This window comes from Sorex araneus, chromosome 10, assembly GCF_027595985.1.
Source record: "Sorex araneus isolate mSorAra2 chromosome 10, mSorAra2.pri, whole genome shotgun sequence".
Lineage (NCBI taxonomy): Eukaryota > Metazoa > Chordata > Mammalia > Eulipotyphla > Soricidae > Sorex > Sorex araneus.
In genome coordinates, this window is record NC_073311.1 from 38,596,232 (window position 1) to 38,615,464 (window position 19,233).

Consider the following 19,233-nt stretch of genomic DNA (forward strand, 5'->3'; position numbering starts at 1 on the left):
TGTTTTAGTGGAATACCTAAGGCAGTTTCCAAATAGAGTGCATGACGAGAAATTTGTTGAGACTTGTCTGAAAATGTTTTTATTCCTGCCTAACCCTTGGATGACGATATGACTGGATAATTGTTGGTGAATAATAATGTTTGCTCAGAAATCTGAAAGTCTTGTTCCATTGTCTAATGTAATCATTAAGAACATGGAAGCCACTCTGGTTCTTAGAATTTGCCTAGTAACTTCTTTATCCTCTTCCATTTATGGGAAGGTTTCAAATCTTTTTCCAGCCAGTGTTCTAAAACTTAACAGTTGCATATTTTGATTCTTTTGGCAAAAATAATTTTGTTTTTCTAAGTCAAGAATATAACTTTAATTTCTTAAAGGCCAAGAGCTCTTAATGTCACATTTTTAAAAATGCTGAGGTATAACATATGAACAATAAACTTCATTCAAATATATATTTATATAATATATTTATATATATACCCTTCTATATAGCACAGTAGGTCAGGAGCTTGCCTTGCATCTGGTTTAATCCCTGGCACTACATTTGGCTACCAGACTCCAACAGAAGTGATCCCTGAGCACAGATCCAGGTGTAAGCCTTATTGCTGTCAGATGTGGCCCCAATACTCCTCAAAACAGGAAGAAAAAAGGTCCTATATGGCCCAAGCAATTCCACTTCTGGTTATCTGCCCTAATATCCCAAAATCTCTACTCAGAAAAGTTACTTGCACTCCTATGCTTATTGTGGCACTATTTGTAATAGCTCAAATCTGGAAACAATGTAAGTGTCCAAGAACAGATGACGGGATAAAGAAACTATGAAATACACACACAGCATAGTACTACTAGGCTATACAAAAGCATAAAATTGCATATTTTGCCACTATATGGATGGAACTGAAGGATATCATGCTGAGTGATGTCAGTCAGAAAGAAAGGGACAGTTTCTTCCATATGGGTATGTAAAGAAGCATAGTAGGAGAATAATAAATGACCCAAAGCAACAGAATCTGTGACTTACTCTACAGATGGTGGGGTAAAAAGCTTGAAGGAGGGAACCTAAATTATTGGTGGAGAAAATTCTGTTGTCACTTTATGATGACATGGGCATGCCTTTCCACATTTTAGTTCTGATATTTATTTTTCACTCTTTTGAACTTGCTATTGAGCAAATATATATTGAAAGTTGATGCAGTTCTAGTTTTATTAATACTTCAACTGCTATGGAATATTTCTTAATCTCTCAAAATATACCTTGTTTTGACATTTAGTTTTGGAAAGTCATATCTATGTACTTATATAATTTACATATCAATGGAATCTTCACCATTTGCTTGTAGACTATACTGTAAAGAACTGTGAAAACAGGATACACACTGTAAGGTAGGAACAAAGAACAATATGTGTTCCAAGTCCCTGGAGCTTTGCTGAGGCAATGGTACTAGAAGCCAGGGAGAAGTGGAGGTTACGATTCGGCCCCTTGACTCTTTCATTGTTGGTGGGAATGCCAACTGGTCCAGCCTTTTTAAACAACAATATGGGAATTCCTTCAAAAACTAGAAATTGAGCTTCCATATGGCCCAGCAATACCACTTCTGGGAATATATCCTGAGGATGCAAAAAAAGCACAGTAGAAATGACATCTGCACCTGTATGCTCATTGCAGGACTGTTCATAATAGCTAGAATCTAGAAACAACCCAAGTGCCCAAGAACAAAAGACTGGTTAAAGAAACTCTGGTACATCTACACAATGGAATCCTATGCAGCTGTTAGGAAAGATGAAGTCATGAAATTTGTTTATAAGTGGATGGTCATGGAGAGTATCATGCTAAGTGAAATGAGCCAGAAAGAGAGGGACAGACAGAGAATGACTGCACTCTTTGGCGGAATATAAAATAAAGTGATATGAAGCCTGTGTAAACTTCTCTCTTGGAGCTGTGTAAACTCCTTAGCTCAGATGACTCTATGAAACTCTGTGACTCCTTAGCTCAGATGACATATTAACGGATATTCGAGGGCTCTCCAAGTGTTTCTCTCTTACTGCCCCCGTTTTGTGCTCTTGAACTGCTTCCCCACCTGAGATGGCCATTGCCATGGATGAACAAAAGAGGAACGAAGGCCAAGCTTGTTGGTGATTAGTTGCCATTTATTCCATCTCTCGTCTCTCCCAAACTCTCTCCACCATTCTCTCCCCCTCTGGCCCCAACTCTCTCCCCAACTTGCTCCACAAGTCTCCCCAAGTCTGCCCTACTCACAACTCTATCTCCCTCTGCAGCTCTCTCCACATCTAGCTCCAGCTCTCTCCAACTCTCACTTTCTCCCCAATTCTGCCTAGTAACTCTCTTTCCAACTCTCTCTCAGCTGTCTCCAACCCTCACTCTAATTTGCTACTCCCAAACCACGCCTCCCCTTCGGAAGTGCAATCAATATGTTTATCAAGCCTTCCTGACCACCTGCAACCCACAGGGCAAAACAGCACTTAAGGAGTGTTTCTCCGTAATTTAATTAACATCTTAATTCTACTTCCTAATATTTGCCATTCTATATGGATACAGTCATAGATACATTTAGGCTTGTAGGATAACTCTCCTGGGGACATCTCGCCATAGACTCAGCCTACAGTGCTCAGGCTGGATTAATTATTCCTAACCTTAGCATGGTCTGAATCTAGTTATTACTTTTTTGGATCATGACAAAATTTATAGTAAACTTATATAGTCTTAACTTATAGTAAAGTATTATGACACTTTGGTCTGGCCCATTTCCATGCCAGCGTAGCCCACAGTTTGACCTGGGTCTATCCAGTCCCTCATCGGGATCCTGCTTTTAGGGGTCTAGGAAGTAAGGACAACTGAGGCTTAAGTTGAGAGAGCAGATGTCCAGGAGGTAATATTATCTGGAGTCAATTAATTCCCAAGTTACAAAAGCATGTCTTTTTAACTGTCTCTCTGTGTCCATACAAAAAGTAATTGCTCTGAAGTAACTAACCATGCAAAGGACATTAAGGAGAAGAGAAAAAAAAATATTTACAAGTCAACAGAGTCTGATAAGGAGGCAAAGGTAATTGACAGGTTGGGGGAGCAATCAACAAACTCAAGCTCCCTGCAGCCAGGGAGGAAGGGCAAACCCTTGTTATCCTACAAGACTGACACCCAAGGATAGTAAAGACAAGGCCAGAAATATTGCTTCATGATTGGTAGCCTGCCTCATGAGCTGGGGGAGTAGGCAGCTGGAATAGAGAAGGGATCACTAAGTCAATGATGGTTGGAGGGATCGTTTGGGATTGGAGATGTGTGCTAAGAATAGATAAAGGACAAAATGTGATAGCCTCTCAGTATCTGTATTGCAAAACCCATAATTCCCCAAAGTAGAGAGTAAGAGAGAAATTGTCTGCTATAGAGGCAGAGAGAGGGGTGGGATGGGGGGGATACTGGGGACATTGGTGGTGGAAAGTGTGCACTTGTGGAGGGATGGGTGTTTGATCATTGTATCACTGAAATTTAAACATGAAGGCTTTGTAACTGTGTCTCATGGTGATTCAATTGAAAAAAAAAAAAGAGAGATTCATTCCTTTACAAGAAATTTGGGAGCTAGAGAGGTAGTATGGCAGGTAGGCCTTGCCCTGAATGCAGCTGACCCGGGTTCCATCCCAGCACCTATGGTCTTCTGAACCTCTCCAGGAGTGATCATCCAGAACTGATCCAGAATTTCCCTGAGCATTGACAGGCGTGGTACAAAAACAAACCAAATAATTAAAAATATATCTGGCACTCTATGCCATTTTTTTCTCTTATTAACATAAATATATAGAGCATACAGGTCTGGGAAGTTAAATTTACTCACCAAACTATAAACTGTGTGGCCTTAAGGGAATGATTTAATCCTTCTGTCCAGAATGGACATAGAATGGCATATATTTACATGTTTTTAGAAAGATAAATGATGAAGTATACACATAAATTCTACAGTACATACATGATAATATATACATACAGAGAACTAAGTAAAGTTTGTGCTCATTTAGTCTTTATTATCTAGGGTCAGAGATGTGACTTCAGTGGTACACACATGTGCTGCATGTTTGAGACTCTGGGTTCCAACCCTGCACAGCACGCCCACTACCCTTAGTCCCAGACACGCCTGGGACTTGCACTTCTCTGCTGCTCCCTGCCATCCTGTTCTCTGGGACTTCTACAACTAAGAAAAGGAAAAAATTCTCTTTCTCTCTACATATTAAATGTGTGTTGTGTAAGATGTATATTGATTTTCCTATTCTAATCTTAAATATCTAGTTAATATCTACTAAATCTCATATCATCAGAGATTTAGTAGTCTTTTCTCCCTATGTCCTGATTTTCTCTGTCCTCAGTGCCAAACTCTGTTTTCTCATTTCTCATTACTATGGTTCCTATGAACCCATGACACTGGGCACAGATAGTGGGCACAAATAAGTGCACATGGACTGTGGGTGTTCAAAACATGTGCACAGCTAGTAGAGTTCTCTGCGGCCCTCCTTTTGGGACCCCATTCTTGATGAAATTGACTTCAGTTTACTTAAAAACTTTGGCATATCCAATACCCACGGTAGCTTGCCAGGCTCTGCCGTGCGAGCTCCATACTCTCAGTAGCTTGCCGGGCTCTCCAAGTGGGGCGGAGGAATCGAACACAGGTTGGCCGCATGAAAAGCAAAAGCCCAGCCGCTGTGCTATCACTCTAGCCCTTGGATATGCCAAAAACAGTAACAATAAGTCTCTCAATGAGAGATGTTACTGGTGCCCGCTAGACCAAATCGATGAGCAACGGGATGACAGTTACTTAAAAACTATACAATTAAGATAGTTGTGGTCCATTGGTCATTGTTCTTTTGATCTCCCCTTCACTCTTTACAATTTGGGCAGAATTTCCATTTTGCTCTAAGAAAATTTTATCTATGAAGTCTTCCAGTTATTTGTGTACCAAAGCCAGAACAAATTCCGCATGTACACAGAAAAAACAGCATTGAACTTTTTGCAGAAGCAGCGCCCTGTACTTAAGTCTTTTAAGCGAAAAAATTCTCAAGCTAAAAATAAAGGGGGACTGGGTGTAAAACAGACATTTGAAAACCCAGTTGAACTTCTTTCTCCACCCTGAGAAGACTTTTCCTTAAAAGAGTATCTATCTAGCTCGATGAATTTTGATGCTCCCAACTGCACAGTGGAACTAAGTGGAAGCAAGACCACGTGTTTGAAATCAGCTTATGCTGAATACGAAGACGCTTATGCTTTGGGGATTATTTCCTAAATCTTTCTGAGACTATTGCCTGGTTTTCAAACTACAGTCAACATGATCTGTGCTCCGTGGTTTCCTCTTTAGGAAACTTTTCTAAACTAACGTCCACATGCATCTTCCGTGTTACTGTGGGCTTTCTCAGATCTGTCTTTGGAAGCAATAAAGTATGTCATTCTTAGCATCAGTTTACCACGCCTAGGCTCTGAGAAAGGTCAAGGTCAGGGACCCTCAACTCTTTTCACTCCCTCCAGCACTCCCAGACTAAACTCATTGAAGTTCCCCCCCTAAGTGTAACCAACTGCCTGGCACATAGTGGGCAGTGTGAGAGCAAATGAATGACAAAAGGGCAGCTGCCTGCGGCTGACATCGGGCTCCAGGGAATCCCAGGCTGCAACTCCCGCTCGGGATCGGCAGGCACCCCCAGCCCCGTTAGCCCCTAGCCCTGCCCTTACCACCCTGCTGGGACTCCGCCAGCGCCTGTGGCCACCACCCGGGGGCGGGACTTCCGGCCGCCCAAGTTGAACAGTCCCGGCGGGAGCCGGAAGCGCAGCGCTGGAGCGGGCTGCGCCGTGGCCCCCCGTGTGCCGCGGCCCAGAGGTGAGGTTCCGGAGGGCCCGGGCTCAGCTGGCGGTTGCCCGCCGTGGCCTGGCACTTTCCTGACCTCCGGCCACCTCGCGGCGGGGACGGCTCGGAGGTCCCCGGGCTCGGCGCGCCTGGCCCGTTGGACGCGCGGGACGGTTGCCGGGCAGGGGCGCGGCGGCGCGCAGGGCGCGGAAGTGTCCGGGGAGCCGCGGGCCCGCGCCCCTCCGCCCGCCGCCGCCTTCGGGGGGCCCGCGGGGGTGGCCCAGGTCAGCCGGGCCGGGGCGGCGGCGCTGGGGTGTGTGTTTGGGCGGGAGTCTTGCTTCTAAGGACAAGTTGGCGGCGCGTCCGCCGCTCCCTCTTTTTCGTTCCCTTTTTTGGGGGGAGGGTGGAGGAGGGCGAGGGGCAGCCTCTCGGGCGCAGCTGGAGCTCCCCATGCCTCCCTAAAGGAACCCCGCGGTGCAGTTGTCCTGCAGAGTGCCCATTTCGGGTGAACCAAAGTTGGAGAAGTTTGTCTTTGTGGAAGCCGAGTGTTGTGGCAGCCGCCTCTCGTCGCCGCGCCCCCCAGCTCTGTGCTCTGTGGCCGGCCGTGCGTCCTGACAGCTCCCATGCCCCGGGTACCCCCTAGTTTCTAGAGACGGATGCCCGGGATCATGCCCTTCCCGAAGTTCCAGGGCTCGGGTCTCCGCGGAACGCTCAGGGGTTGAGGGGCGCGGCCGGGCGCCGCTGTCGGTGGAGGAAACTGACAAGCAGTTAGCGGGGCGGCGGGCGTGGGTGCTGTATCCCAGGCTCGGGGAAGCAGATCTTTGGGACCACCTTTTCCCCCGAGTTCAGGCTTCAGCCCTCTTTCCACTGTGGTGTTAAGAGACCAGCAAGAAAGGGCTTTGGGATTGTGCTCACCGGGCCCCGAGATGGACGTTCCAGCACCTGTTGTGCCTCCCCGAAAGGGCTTAGGTGATCACACACGTGAAGGTGTCAAATGCAAGCATTGTGTTGTCTCAGCTTTCAAAGCCGGTGGCTAAGGCTGAACCTTGAGGAAAGATGCTTTCTGGCTAATGAATCGCGCCTCGTGAGCCACAGGAAGGACAGTTTTGGCTATTTCGGCTGGACTGGCGGCCACACTAGACGGTGCGGGAGGCTTCTCTGGATTTTGTTGGGGGCAGGAAGGAGGGCAGGGTGCTCTCCCTTGATTGCACTTGGAGGTCTTGATGTGCAGGGATGGGACCTAGGGCCCAGCCCTTTGAATTATCTCCCCGGCCCAGTTATAGCCCGTTTACTAAACACATAAGATAACTATTTTGGGATCTCTTGAGAATCAGAATGCCTTATAGCTCATCATGTCTTTAATTTGCTTGCTGAAATAGGGTATTCATGAAAGTACTGTTCTGTTGATGTCCTGGGACATCACTTACACTGTGTTCCTGTCGTGTCCATAATAGGAAAGTAGGTGGTATGTTTCCAGCACACCTTTCTCCAGTGTATTTTGAAAATTTTCTTTCTCAATCACCATGCATTGCTAGCTTCCTGGCCTTGTCTTCCAGAATGCCTTGGTTGCTAGAATTAATGTTTGAAATATACAGGGGCAACAAATAATATGAGCAAGGACATTGTGGGCCAGGTATTGGTTAAGGAATTAAGTGTCATCTCTTTGGCCATTTGGAGTTTTGAGGGAGAGCTGATCGGATTGGCTGTTGCATTTTGGAGGGTGGATGAGGTTACCCAGCCAAAGGTAACTTGTTGAGTACAGGCTGTGTGTTAGGACCTTTTAAAGACTCTAGTAAACCCAAAGGAATCACTGTTCTTGTCTTCATATTAGAAGCAGATGTGAGAATTAGAATCGAAGAATATGCCATTAAAAAGCCCCAAACCCAAATACCCCCAGGATAGTAGTATATAAGGTAACTGAAATGGGGCTGCTTTAGCCATGGTGTTCAGGGAAAGCCTTTCTTTCCCTGACCTGTCCAGGAGGAGGTACTGGACTGGAGACTGGAAGGAAAAGGCTGTGAGGAATCTGGGGAACGAAGGAGGCTAGGTAGGCAGGTAGTGTCCCAGCTGAAGGCAAGAAGGTTACTGAGCAGGAGTCTCTCAACCCAGAGTGGTGGAGGGTTAGGCCAGGGCCAGGTCACATGCAAGGCTCCCTGAGGAGGCAGGATTTCGGGGCTGTTTGGGGAGCCAGTGAGAGGGTCATGAAAGAGACTACAGTCTCTCCAGACACTGTGGGGAGCGCACTGTCTGCGGTGAAAGTGGGCAAGGAGAACCCCTTGTTTAAGGTTGGATGCGCCACTTTATTATTATTATCGTTTTTGTTGTCAATCCTTAATTGTTTTAAAAATTGTTTTTAAACCACTTGTAGGTGCAGCCATGCAGGAAAACCTCAGATTTGCTTCATCGGGAGATGATATTAAAATATGGGATGCTTCGGCTTTGACATTGGTGGATAAGTTCAACCCCCACACATCGCCACATGGAATTAGTTCCCTGTGTTGGAGCAGCAATAGTATCCTTTTTTTAGAAAAAGGAAAATTATTTTCTGAGTTTGGGTCATCAGTATTAAGGAAACTTCTGGATATGACCCAGAATGAAAATTCATCTTGCATAATTATAAAGGGTTGGAATTTAATAAATATGAATGCACACTGATAATTATTTTCTGTTGCTTTCATTTAAAAAAAAAGTGATTGAAATCCACTACATTGAAAAATAATGCTTTAGGGGTGTGTGTGTGTGTGTGTGTGTGTACTCGCTCACACACACGCACACACATATATATTTATATATATATACACACATATAGATTTATAGATACATACACATATAGGTATGTATTTAGTTTTTAGAGCCAGACTTGGAGAATTTTGTTATCCGTTTGGTATTTAATCAATTGGAATTTTCCTTAACCACTGCCTAGTGGTTAAGGAAATTCATGCAGTCTTTTAAATGAGTTTTTGCATCTTACATTTGAATATTTGTGGATCTGATCTTGAAATTACAGAGGACTTTAACTGGCAAAAGCAGAGATTGGTGGAGGAGGTTAAAATTGTACAATATCCCCACCTTACTGATGTACTGCCTGTCTTTTTTGTCCTTTTTGTTATGAAAATAGACAATTTTCCCAAATTGTCCGTCCAGTTTGAATTTTGCTGTGCTTGCTTATATTTATACTCTCCTTGTCTTAGTAAGCTACAGAATGTGGATAAAATTAGTGAGGGGGTGAAATGGGTAAGTCACTTTTACAGCCTAGGACACTTGATGTTTTGCGCCCTGTAATTCTTTTCACCTGGGGGCTATGCTGTGGCATGCAGGATATTTCAAACCTTGGCAGCTTCTCACCAGGTTCAACTTGCTCACTGTTGTGACAACCAAATTTGTCTTCAGATGCCAGATCTCACCTGGGTCCAGAAACCCCTGTTTGAGATCCCTGCTATAAAGTGCTCATCACCCGTAGTGTACTGGAAATTACTGTTGTGGAACGCATTAAACTCTTAAGCAAAATTTAGTTTTGACACATTGTTCTTTCCAGTACCACAGTATTAAAATTCTGCTTCCTGATGAAGGTAAAACCGTTTTGTTTTTCGGGGCTACAACCAGTGGTGATATTTAAGGGCTGCACCTAGCGTGGTTGTCCGGGATATCTCCCTGCCTCTGAAAGCTGTAAAATGTGACTAATATACATGGGCCGAAATTTTCATAACTCTCTGTTCCTGTAAATATCTTAATAAAATGATGAATTTCCTGATTGCATTCAGTTTATGTATTCATCATGAGTTTAATTCACTTAGCATGGATTCCAAGAGTGGTGTTAATAGTTAGGTTTCATGGAGATTAGTTTTCTATTTGATGGTCCTCTAATATTCTTTACTTTCTAATGACTTCTACACTAAAAGGGAAATGAAAGGACTACCTTTATTATCCTTTGTTCCTCTTCAGTTAGGAATAAAGTAGTAGGATACTAGAAAAAAAAACTAAGGGGAAAAAATTGATTTTTCTTTTTCAATGCTATAATATCTTGGGGGTGGGAAGGTATGATTCTGTTAAATCATATATCAAGATAAAATTATAATCGATGGTTTACAAAATGTTTAAATTATTATATAGTCAGGACATTGCTTATTAAAAAGTATAAACTAGAATAGCTGGTTTGACTTTGGAATTGTTTTTAAATGATTAGAGGATCCTAAACTTCCTTGGCTTACATCCGTCTTCTTAGAAAAGTAGAATTGATTAGTACCCACCTGGAAATCTACCTCCTTTTAATTCACCAACAGAAAGAGACCCTTACTGCTTCCAGGACTAGAGGCATCTGCTGCCCCCTGGACTGTTCAACAACAGACTGGTGGTGGGGACCAAGAGGCTCCGATAGTGCCCTACTTTGGGAAAGACTGGGTTAGATCTTGGAGCTGTGTTGCTAAAAAGCATAAATTTAAAGTTTTGATATTTTACTTTGTTTCATAACTTTTGGTTTTAAAACGCATGTTTTGCGGTCACTGATTGTTCTACTCATAATTTAAATTTCTAATTCAAGATTCTATTTTATTTTTATTAATCTTTTTGGTTTTGGGCCATACCAGGCGGTGGTCAGGGGTTGCTTATGGCTCTGCACTCAGGAATTACTCCTGGTGGCGCTTGGGGGACCATATGGGATGCCTGGGATTGAACCAGTGTTGGCTTCGTGCAAGGCAAATGCTCGACCCCACTCTACTGTTGATCTGGTCCCTCATGATTCAATTTTAAATGATACAAATCAAATTTAAAGTTGAACAGTTAAAATAGAATTCCCCCATAGCACAGAGCTGCTGTTTGGCCACGTTTATATTTCTTCCTTTTACTGTAGTATTTATTCTTAACATTGTCACAGAAGTTCCAGTCCTGGTAACAGGCTTTTTATTTTCAGTGAAAAAATAGAAGATTCGTGTACTCACTTCTTAGCTTAAATTGAATCAAGCCTGGCATTAATAAATAACTATCTCAAACAGCTTTCATAGATGAAAAGACTGATTGATACTCGCTGATGTTGCTTTTATCATGCTCTCATTCTCGAAGGTTAAAATTAGACCTTCTGGCCTACTCTATGAAAATGGAGTAGTATTTCACATGGCTTAAATAGCTTTCAAGTGATTGCGAAGCCAGAAAGGACATTTCTTCCCTGCGGTAGTAGTGAAGAGAATTAGTCTAAGTAATTAGTAATCTGAACCATTTTTGGAAGCCAATGTATATGCTGTTTTCATTTACTTGTGTCATTTAGTGTGCTTGCTTTTAGCATGACAGTTTTTATAATGATGGCCTAGTGCTCAGGATGCTCATGGATTGTTTGATGTTCCATAACTCTTCATTTAGATAACTTTCTAGTGACAGCATCGTCCAGTGGCGACAAAATAGTGGTTTCAAATTGCAAGTGTAAACCCGTTCCACTTTTAGAGCTTGGTGAAGGGGTAAGTAATTTTTTTGTTTTGTTTCGTTTAAAAAATCTTGGCTCTATTTGGATGGTAATTGCTAATTTAGTGTGGTTCTTGCAAATAAATATAAGGTATTTGTGTTTTACTTTCAGTTTCCTGGTAGTACTGTAAAACAGTTGCACTTAAAGATGAGATACATACTGACACATCTTTAGGTAAAATGCTAGTGTATCCTAAGGAAGTAACCCAGGACTTAGTTTGTCAATTGAGTATTGCTTTCTCCATTTCCCCTTTGTAGGATATTCCCTGATACTGTTGCCCCATGGTAGGGCTGTATACCTCAAGGTCACTGGCTTGACTTGAGTTGACAGAGTCCTGATACATCACCCCAAACTTACTGATCTTGGACTCAGGACTTTGAGCTTCTGTGCACCCTGATAGTATCAGGGGGTCTTGCCTGAGCCTCCTTAAACTTTTCTGGGGATGGCGTTATCCAGACTATTTCAGTGAAACTTCCACTGCCTAGAGTTTTCTATTAGCCCTTTCGATTCAGGGTATTGCTGGTTTCACTTCACTCACACACATAGCTTGAAAAAATGAAAGGGCACATATGTGGTAACTTGCTCTTTACTTCACTTTCCAAGTTTTTATAAAATACCTTAAATCATATATTGTCATGATTTTACACAGATTTCGCTCATGAGAACACAGCAAAACAGTGAATTATTAGTTGACTTAGGGTGAAAGAAATTTAGGAGTTCTCATTTCTTTCCTGGAAGTATCTGGTGGTCTTGAGCCAGACCTAGATTTGGCTCACAAGTGTTGAAGGCCAAGACATTATTAGCCTTTAAAATCAGTAGGGGGATTTCCCCCTCTTCCCAAGTTTTATGTTTTGTAAAAATAAAAAAAAATTAGAATGTTCACACATCTGGCATTGAAGGATTTGGTGAAATCTTCACATTTCCTACTTAAGAAACCACAGGAACATATAGGGAGATGAAAGAGGTATTGTTATGATTTGAATCTATTTGCATTCAGTAGTTTCCTTATGAAATATTCTGCGAACAATTAGTTCTTTAGCTATTAAGTAAAATATGTATTCCTGAGATAGGGAAAGAAAGAGTAAGAAAGTGCTTGAGAGAACACAGGCATCTCCAGAGTGAGAACAAAAATACACCGAAACTTTCCAGGCTGGAGTGATGGTACAAGCAGGTAGGGCGTTTGCCTTGCATGCTGCTGACCTGGCTTCATCCCACTCACTACGTATGGTTCCCTACGCCCCACCAGGAGTGAGCCCTGAGCACAGAGATAGGAGTAAGCCCTGAGCACTGCTGAGTATTCCCCCCCCCAAAAAAAAAACACCCAAAATTAAATGCACTGTAGCACTGTTGTTTTCATCGATTTGCTCGAGCAGGCACCAGTAACGTCTCCATTGTGAGACTTGTTACTGTTTTTGGCATATCGAATACACTACAGGTAGCTTGCCAGGCTTTGCTGTGTGGGCAGGATACTCTCAGTCGCTTGTCAGACTCTCCAAGAGGGACAGAGGAATCAAACCTGGGTTGGCCACGTGCAAGGCAAACACCCTACTTACTGTGCTGTATCACTCCAGTACAAGCGGGTAGAGTATTTGCCTTGAATGAGGCTGATCCGGGTTCGATTCCCAGCATCCCATATGGTCCTCTGAGCACCGCCAGGAATGATTCCTGAGTGCAAAGCCAGGAGTAACCCTGAGTATCACCAGGTGTGACTCAAAAAGCAAAAAAAAAAATTAAATAATAAAACATAGATAAATTAAAAATAAGATAGTGAAAATGAAACGTAGAAATTTCTTTTTGTAGTATATTGACAGTCTTTGCTCCATAGGATCTAAGTATCACTCATCACTCACCTGCTGGTTGAGACCTGGGAAAAATATGAATTTCAGCCTGGGAAACTAAGATTCTACCCCACTTGCTTTTAAGTGGAATTTAAATTCTTCTTTTAAAGTGGAATTTAAATTTGTTTTCTTTTATTTTGAATTTCACCTCCTTAAACAGATTGTAATGAGTAGTAGTATTATTAGGATAGGTCTGTTTAACCTAAAACGGTATGCTGTGTAACCAAGAGATTTTTTTTTTGTAATTTTAAAAATTGTACTTGGTGTCTTGGGGTACAGGTTTCCTGGAATGACCAAATGCTTTACATTAATTATTTAAGCTCATTAGTTACATTAATAATATATTAACATAAAATATCTTATATCATCAGGGTAAGCCATCTGTACAATAGGTTTACTTTTGAATCCATGAGAATAATTTGCTTTGATGAATGAAAGATCCCAATATTTTAATCTTTGGAGGTTGCCATTTTTGTCTTTTAGAGGTTATTTTGATAGTTTGTAGCAAATTCTATTTGTAGAGATAATTGGATTTTAAATCTTGCTCGTTTGTTTAGGTCAAAGTCAGATTCCTAGAATGGTGCCTGCAAAGAAATTGTAATCCCTCTACTGACACATTGATCCAGTGTGCTCCTGATATTTTATAATTGTTAATAATTTTGCCTCTTGGTCAAAATGTTAGGTTTGGAGAAACCTGGGGGTGAGCAGGTCGGGGAGGGCTTGGCGGAGTGGGTGTCCACAACCTTTTAAGAATTTGCTGCTCTTGAGCAGAGGTGTATAGACCCAAGACAAGAAGGTAGATCTAGTCTTTAACACCTCCTTCCTCAGATGAGGAAATGGGCGTGGAAAGGTGAAAGGAAATTTAAACCTTATTAGCTTGCCTTGTTTCACTAAATCCTAATCTGTTCCCTTTGGAATTCATTTCTTTGTTTCTCCCCTATGGCATTCAACTGTACTCAAGAACAATTAATGTAACTACATAAAGTGTCTACAAGTTAATTGGGGCAAAGAGTCATGCCATGTGCATTTAGCTAGGCCAGCATAGTCGTCAGTGGCACACCAGAGAGATGACAGCCAAAGATATTTGGAAGAAAAGGAGTGTGCTTTTCTGATTAAAAATTTGATAGCCTGTATTTTTCATCATTTGTGCTTTAATATTTATCGACTTTGGATATGGACTTTTTATGAAACTGACATTCTGTTGGGAGACATAATAAACTAGCCGACCAAATACCTAGATTTCGATAAGTTATGCTGAAAATGAAATGCATTAAAGGAGCAAGTCATTTTAGGTGGCCATGGGAGGGAGGTCTTCTAAGAAGTAGCAGTCAAGTTGGTTTCTATTGATCAGAAAATACCTTTACTGGGGCTGGAGTAATAACACAGCGTGTATGGCATTTGCCTTGCACGAGGCCGACCTGGGTTCGATTCCCAGCATCCCATATGGTCCCCTGAGCACCGCCAGGGGTGATTCCTGAGAGTAATACCTGTGCATTTCCAGGTCTGACCCAAAAAGAAAAAAAAAAGCCTTTATTATTTTTATTTTTATTTTTTTGCAAAATCCAGAGAATTACATTTCAGGCAAAGGAGAATAACTAGAAATCTTGAAACATAGTGACGTGCTATTTAAGGAATGGGAAAATGGAGTTCAGTGTTGCTTAAGGATTAGTGGGGCAAGGAAGACCGTGATGAGACATGAGGGGCCAGGCAATAGGATTTTAAAGTGAAAGCGTAATGAGTTTGATTGAAAGCCACTGAGGATTATTTTTAGATGGGAGCGGCATACTTTAGTCATTCATTTATTTTTGTGGTGCTGGGGATCATCAAACTCAAGGCCTTCCTCATGTGAAGCCTGTGCTCTTCTCCCATCAGCCTCAGCAATGACCTTTTTTTTTTTTTAAAGGTCACCTGACGAGTGAAGCAGAGCATGCAAGGAAGTTGGGGTAGAAGGAGTGCAGTCAATTTAGAAAACTGCCATTGTGGTAGAATGGCATTTGGATTCGGACATTAGGGGGTGTTAGTAGTGATAGGGATATGGGATTTAATTTAGACTTGGCATTTAGAGAACTAAATGATAAATCAGAAGGAATAAGAATAGACGTTAAAGGTAGTTCTGGAGTTTGGTCTCAAGAAGCTGGATAAATGTGTTGTTTGTAGGCATAGGAAAAAGTGTCAGATCAGGCTCTGATGGCCTGATGTTTGAGACTGGAGTTTCTCAGGGGAAGATTTCCTGCAAATAGTGTGACTTTTTTTTTTTCTCTTTTAATAAAACTTTACCCTCTGGGACTACATTAGGCATTGCCCAAGTTTATCCTAAATGAGGGGACTAATTCCGACATTTTTCAAAATCTGCTCTGCCTTTACTGTTTTTAAGCTGTGAGTTGAATTCAGTTGGAGAGATTCCGTGGAAGTGCAAGAACTGGTTTTATTAAAGGGAGATGTTCAGAGCAAATAAGCCCTGAAGGGAGACCCAGACTGGATATTGTTTTCTGAGCTTCCACTGTCCCCTCTGTTCCCTGCTAGGGAAGGCAGAGAGTGATTGATCCCCTCAAGCCCTTTTGGAACCCCTTAAGAACTGTTGTATTCTTGTGGAAGATGAGAGGTTAATCTTCGAACAAGGATTATCTTGTTCATAGCATTTAATTCAAATATTTATCAAATGCTTACTTCGTGTTGGATGGACTTCAAAGTCAGCCACAGAGTATTAACTGAGGGTAACTTTTTTTTTTTCTCCTTAACAGCAAAAACAGACATGTGTCAGTTTGAATTCCACTTCTATGTATTTGGTAAGCGGAGGCCTAAATAGCACAGTTAATATTTGGGATTTAAAGTCAAAGCGAGTTCATCGATCTCTTAAGGTAAGTAACTTTAAGTTAACAAAAAATGGGATAAGAATGGGTTTTTCTTGACATATTTAGAATAGTTGCTATTTCTTTATTTTTGAGTTCATAATAAACCAGAAGCTTTATATATTTTTTTAAATTGGGGTGGGGAGGTGGTCACAGTGGTGTTCAGTGCTTACTCCTGACTATGCTCAGGAATTATTCCTGGCAGATTCGGAGGACCGTATGGTGTGCCAGGGATTGAACCCAGGTCTGCTGCATACAAGGCAAATGCCCTACACACTGTACTTACTATAGTTCTGATCTCAAGATTCTTTAGAAATGAAGTGAGATTTGAGAAAATGAAGATACAATTTAACCAAAACTAAATTTTATCTTGTTTTTCTTCCACGTGTATCATCAATGCATTTTATTGCTGTTAAAAACCTTTCACTTAGCTTTTCACAGTATGCTGATTATAGTGAATTTTTTCCTGGAGTATATAGTTTCTCTGCCAACAGAGCATTTTACAGTTGATAATTAAAAATGTTAGCATTTTATGATTTTGGAAAACAAAATGTCATTACACGAAAACCTCTGAATGATCTTAGTTCTGCTTTTCACTATTGTTTTCTTTTAATGTTTTGAAATTTATTTTTAAAAATGAACTTAGATGTATACACACAAAGAAGTTTCTTTAATCAGTGCCTGTATATTCTTCATCTGACCTTAATTGAAATCAATTCATCAACTTTGTTTACTTATGCTCTTATCAGATTATTTTTGAAGCAAATACCAGATATCGTTATCATTTTGTTTCATATATTCATGTCATTGAATTATTTCTTTGTGGGAACAGTATTTTTCCTTAACAATGGCTTTCTCTTCTCTAATTTGAAATATAGTTCTATAACTGCTGTTTAAATTTTTAGCCTTGGAAATTCAATAGCATCAGAGATTCAAGAAAAATTGAAAATTTACTAATAATGAGAATAGTTAGCTTTTATTGAGTTCTGAGCCCACCAGTGCACTTAACTAATTGCTTAGTCTGTTTAACTCAGCAACTCTGCAGAGCAGGTATTATTCCTATGCCTAAATGGAGAAGCTCAGACTCAGATATTAGAAAAATTGTTAGTGTCACATACATAGTCATGGCAAAAGAAGGAGGCGCAGCCCAGATTTTACTCATTGTTTAGTCTATCTACAGAGATACACATACTATGAATAGGGAGGGTCTTAGAGAATCGGGAAGAAATTAGAAAATGTCAGTGGTCAGTTTTGTCTTACATTTTGAAAGCATTACTTACCTTACCCCACCCTTCCTTACTGCATGGCATAATTCTTGCTTTCCATCCTTAGCTTTCCCCATTTACTTCAAGTACGTTTTTTTCTTTTCATTATTTAAAGTTCTTTGACTATTTCATTCCTTCCTTCATTCACTTCAAAATTCTTTCATCTAGAAATTATGATAGTGAAAAATCTAATGTTTGCTTTAGGATCTTGTCTCAGCTGTCTTATGTCTAGTAGCAACACAGTTTCTGGTACTTAGTAGGTGCTTAGTAAATATCTACTGGGTGACTTACTTTCCACAGTTGAAAGAAAGGAAGATCACCTGTTTTCCTCTTTACCAAAGCTTATTGAATCCCACATTCTTTGCTTTGTTGGAGGACGCCCCACGCAGTGCTCAGCAGGCCAGGTGGTTCAATACTAAGGCCCAAGGATGCAGAACTGCTTGGGCCTTGTGTTCCCAGAGACCACCAAGGCCAGCTGGTGGTGCTGGCTGGGGTCGGGAGTGGGTGTGTTTAGTGCCAAGATTCCAAATTGAGTCTCATGCATACAAAATGATAGCAGAGTTATCTCCCCGACCCACGGATCCCACTTTCCAAATCCCTAATAGGATTGATGCACTGACACTGATTAATCACTTATTTTTTTCTTTTTTCAGGCTCCCCCCAACCAGGATATTATTTATTTATTTGTATTTAAAAAAGGAATGTCAATCAAAGTGCTTGATGAATCATTTGAGGAAGTTGTCATAGAAAGTGGAATATTACATTTTACAGTAGCAGTTTCTTTCCCCTTCCTCAAAGTTCTCTCATCTTTTTGTGAAGGTTGAACTTAAGCTTTATTATGTCTTCCATAAGATTCTTCTGTCAGTTCAGTTCACAGTGATGCCTCTTATCCTTTCTCTTTCTCTAATGCTTTGCCTCTTCCACTTATTTAGCATTTGTTCTTCCATTTTCATGTTAATTTAAATGTCCTGTCTTCTCAGTTGAATAGTGATACTCTCCTGGGCAGGGACTCTCATAATAGTCAACTTGCAATAAATGTTACTTGTCAGTGGAAGTGAATTCTTTAAGGTAGACATAATGCCATTTAGAAAATTACCTTTTCTTTCTGTCTCTTGTTTCAGAGTGCCTGATCATTACCCTAGTTATGAAAAATAAATCCTTCCATGAGAAGGGTTGGTATTGACTGGATATTTTCCTAGTCAAATTGCAGCTGGGTAATTTTTTTAGGTTATTTGAGAAAAGTTTTAAAGCAAATAATAAGGTTGATAGATAATATTTAATAAAATAAGAAATTTACAAAAACACTAAACTGTTTTTGAGGGTTAAGTGACACTGTATCTTCATTTATTTCATTTAGGATCATAAAGATGAAGTAACATGTGTAACATATAATTGGAATGATTCCTATATTGCTTCTGGATCTCTCAGTGGGGAAATTATTTTGCACAGTGTGACCACTAATTTATCTGCTACACCTTTTGGCCACGGCAGTAACCAGGTACAGAATGGGTTTATTTAATAAAAGTCGATTAGTTAAATAGTCATACCTATATGATGCATTTGTTGTTAAAATTAAGTATTTGTCAAAAACTCATACCTAGCTATTTTTCAGTGTACCTAAAACTTTTCATACAAAATGCTAATTTGAACTTTGTTACATTCATTGTTATGTCATTAAATAGTTCAGTTCTCCTAGAATATAGATGGGTATAAAAAATACAAATAATTTTAATAGGATAAGCCCAAGACACAAATATTAGTCTTTCTGTCACAGTAAGAGGGTTACTGTATAGCCCAAATATTGCCAATTATAAGATAGGTGCTTATGTTCATAAGTTCTCTGGTGGTCATGGGGTAATTTAGAATACTCAGACACAGGATAAATTTAGTTTTGCTTTAAATTTAAGTATATGAAAAATGGGCTGGAGTGATAGCACAGCAGTAGGGTGTTCTCCTTTCATGAGGCCGACCCCTGTTCCATTTCTCCTCCCCTCTCGGAGA

General features: G+C 40.9%; 1 protein-coding gene across 1 annotated transcript in view; it reads left to right on the top strand.

Moving 5' to 3' along the window:
* Positions 1-5,905: 5,905 nt before the first annotated feature.
* The window catches only part of NEDD1 (NEDD1 gamma-tubulin ring complex targeting factor), a 40,871-nt gene continuing 27,543 nt past the window's right edge, over positions 5,906-19,233 (top strand). The window contains exons 1-5 of the mRNA XM_055118185.1: positions 5,906-6,115; positions 8,200-8,343; positions 11,181-11,275; positions 15,860-15,976; positions 18,590-18,730. Coding sequence (XP_054974160.1) covers positions 8,208-8,343; positions 11,181-11,275; positions 15,860-15,976; positions 18,590-18,730 — 489 coding nt within the window. The 5' untranslated portion in view covers positions 5,906-6,115; positions 8,200-8,207. The remainder of the gene's footprint in view (positions 6,116-8,199; positions 8,344-11,180; positions 11,276-15,859; positions 15,977-18,589; positions 18,731-19,233) is intronic.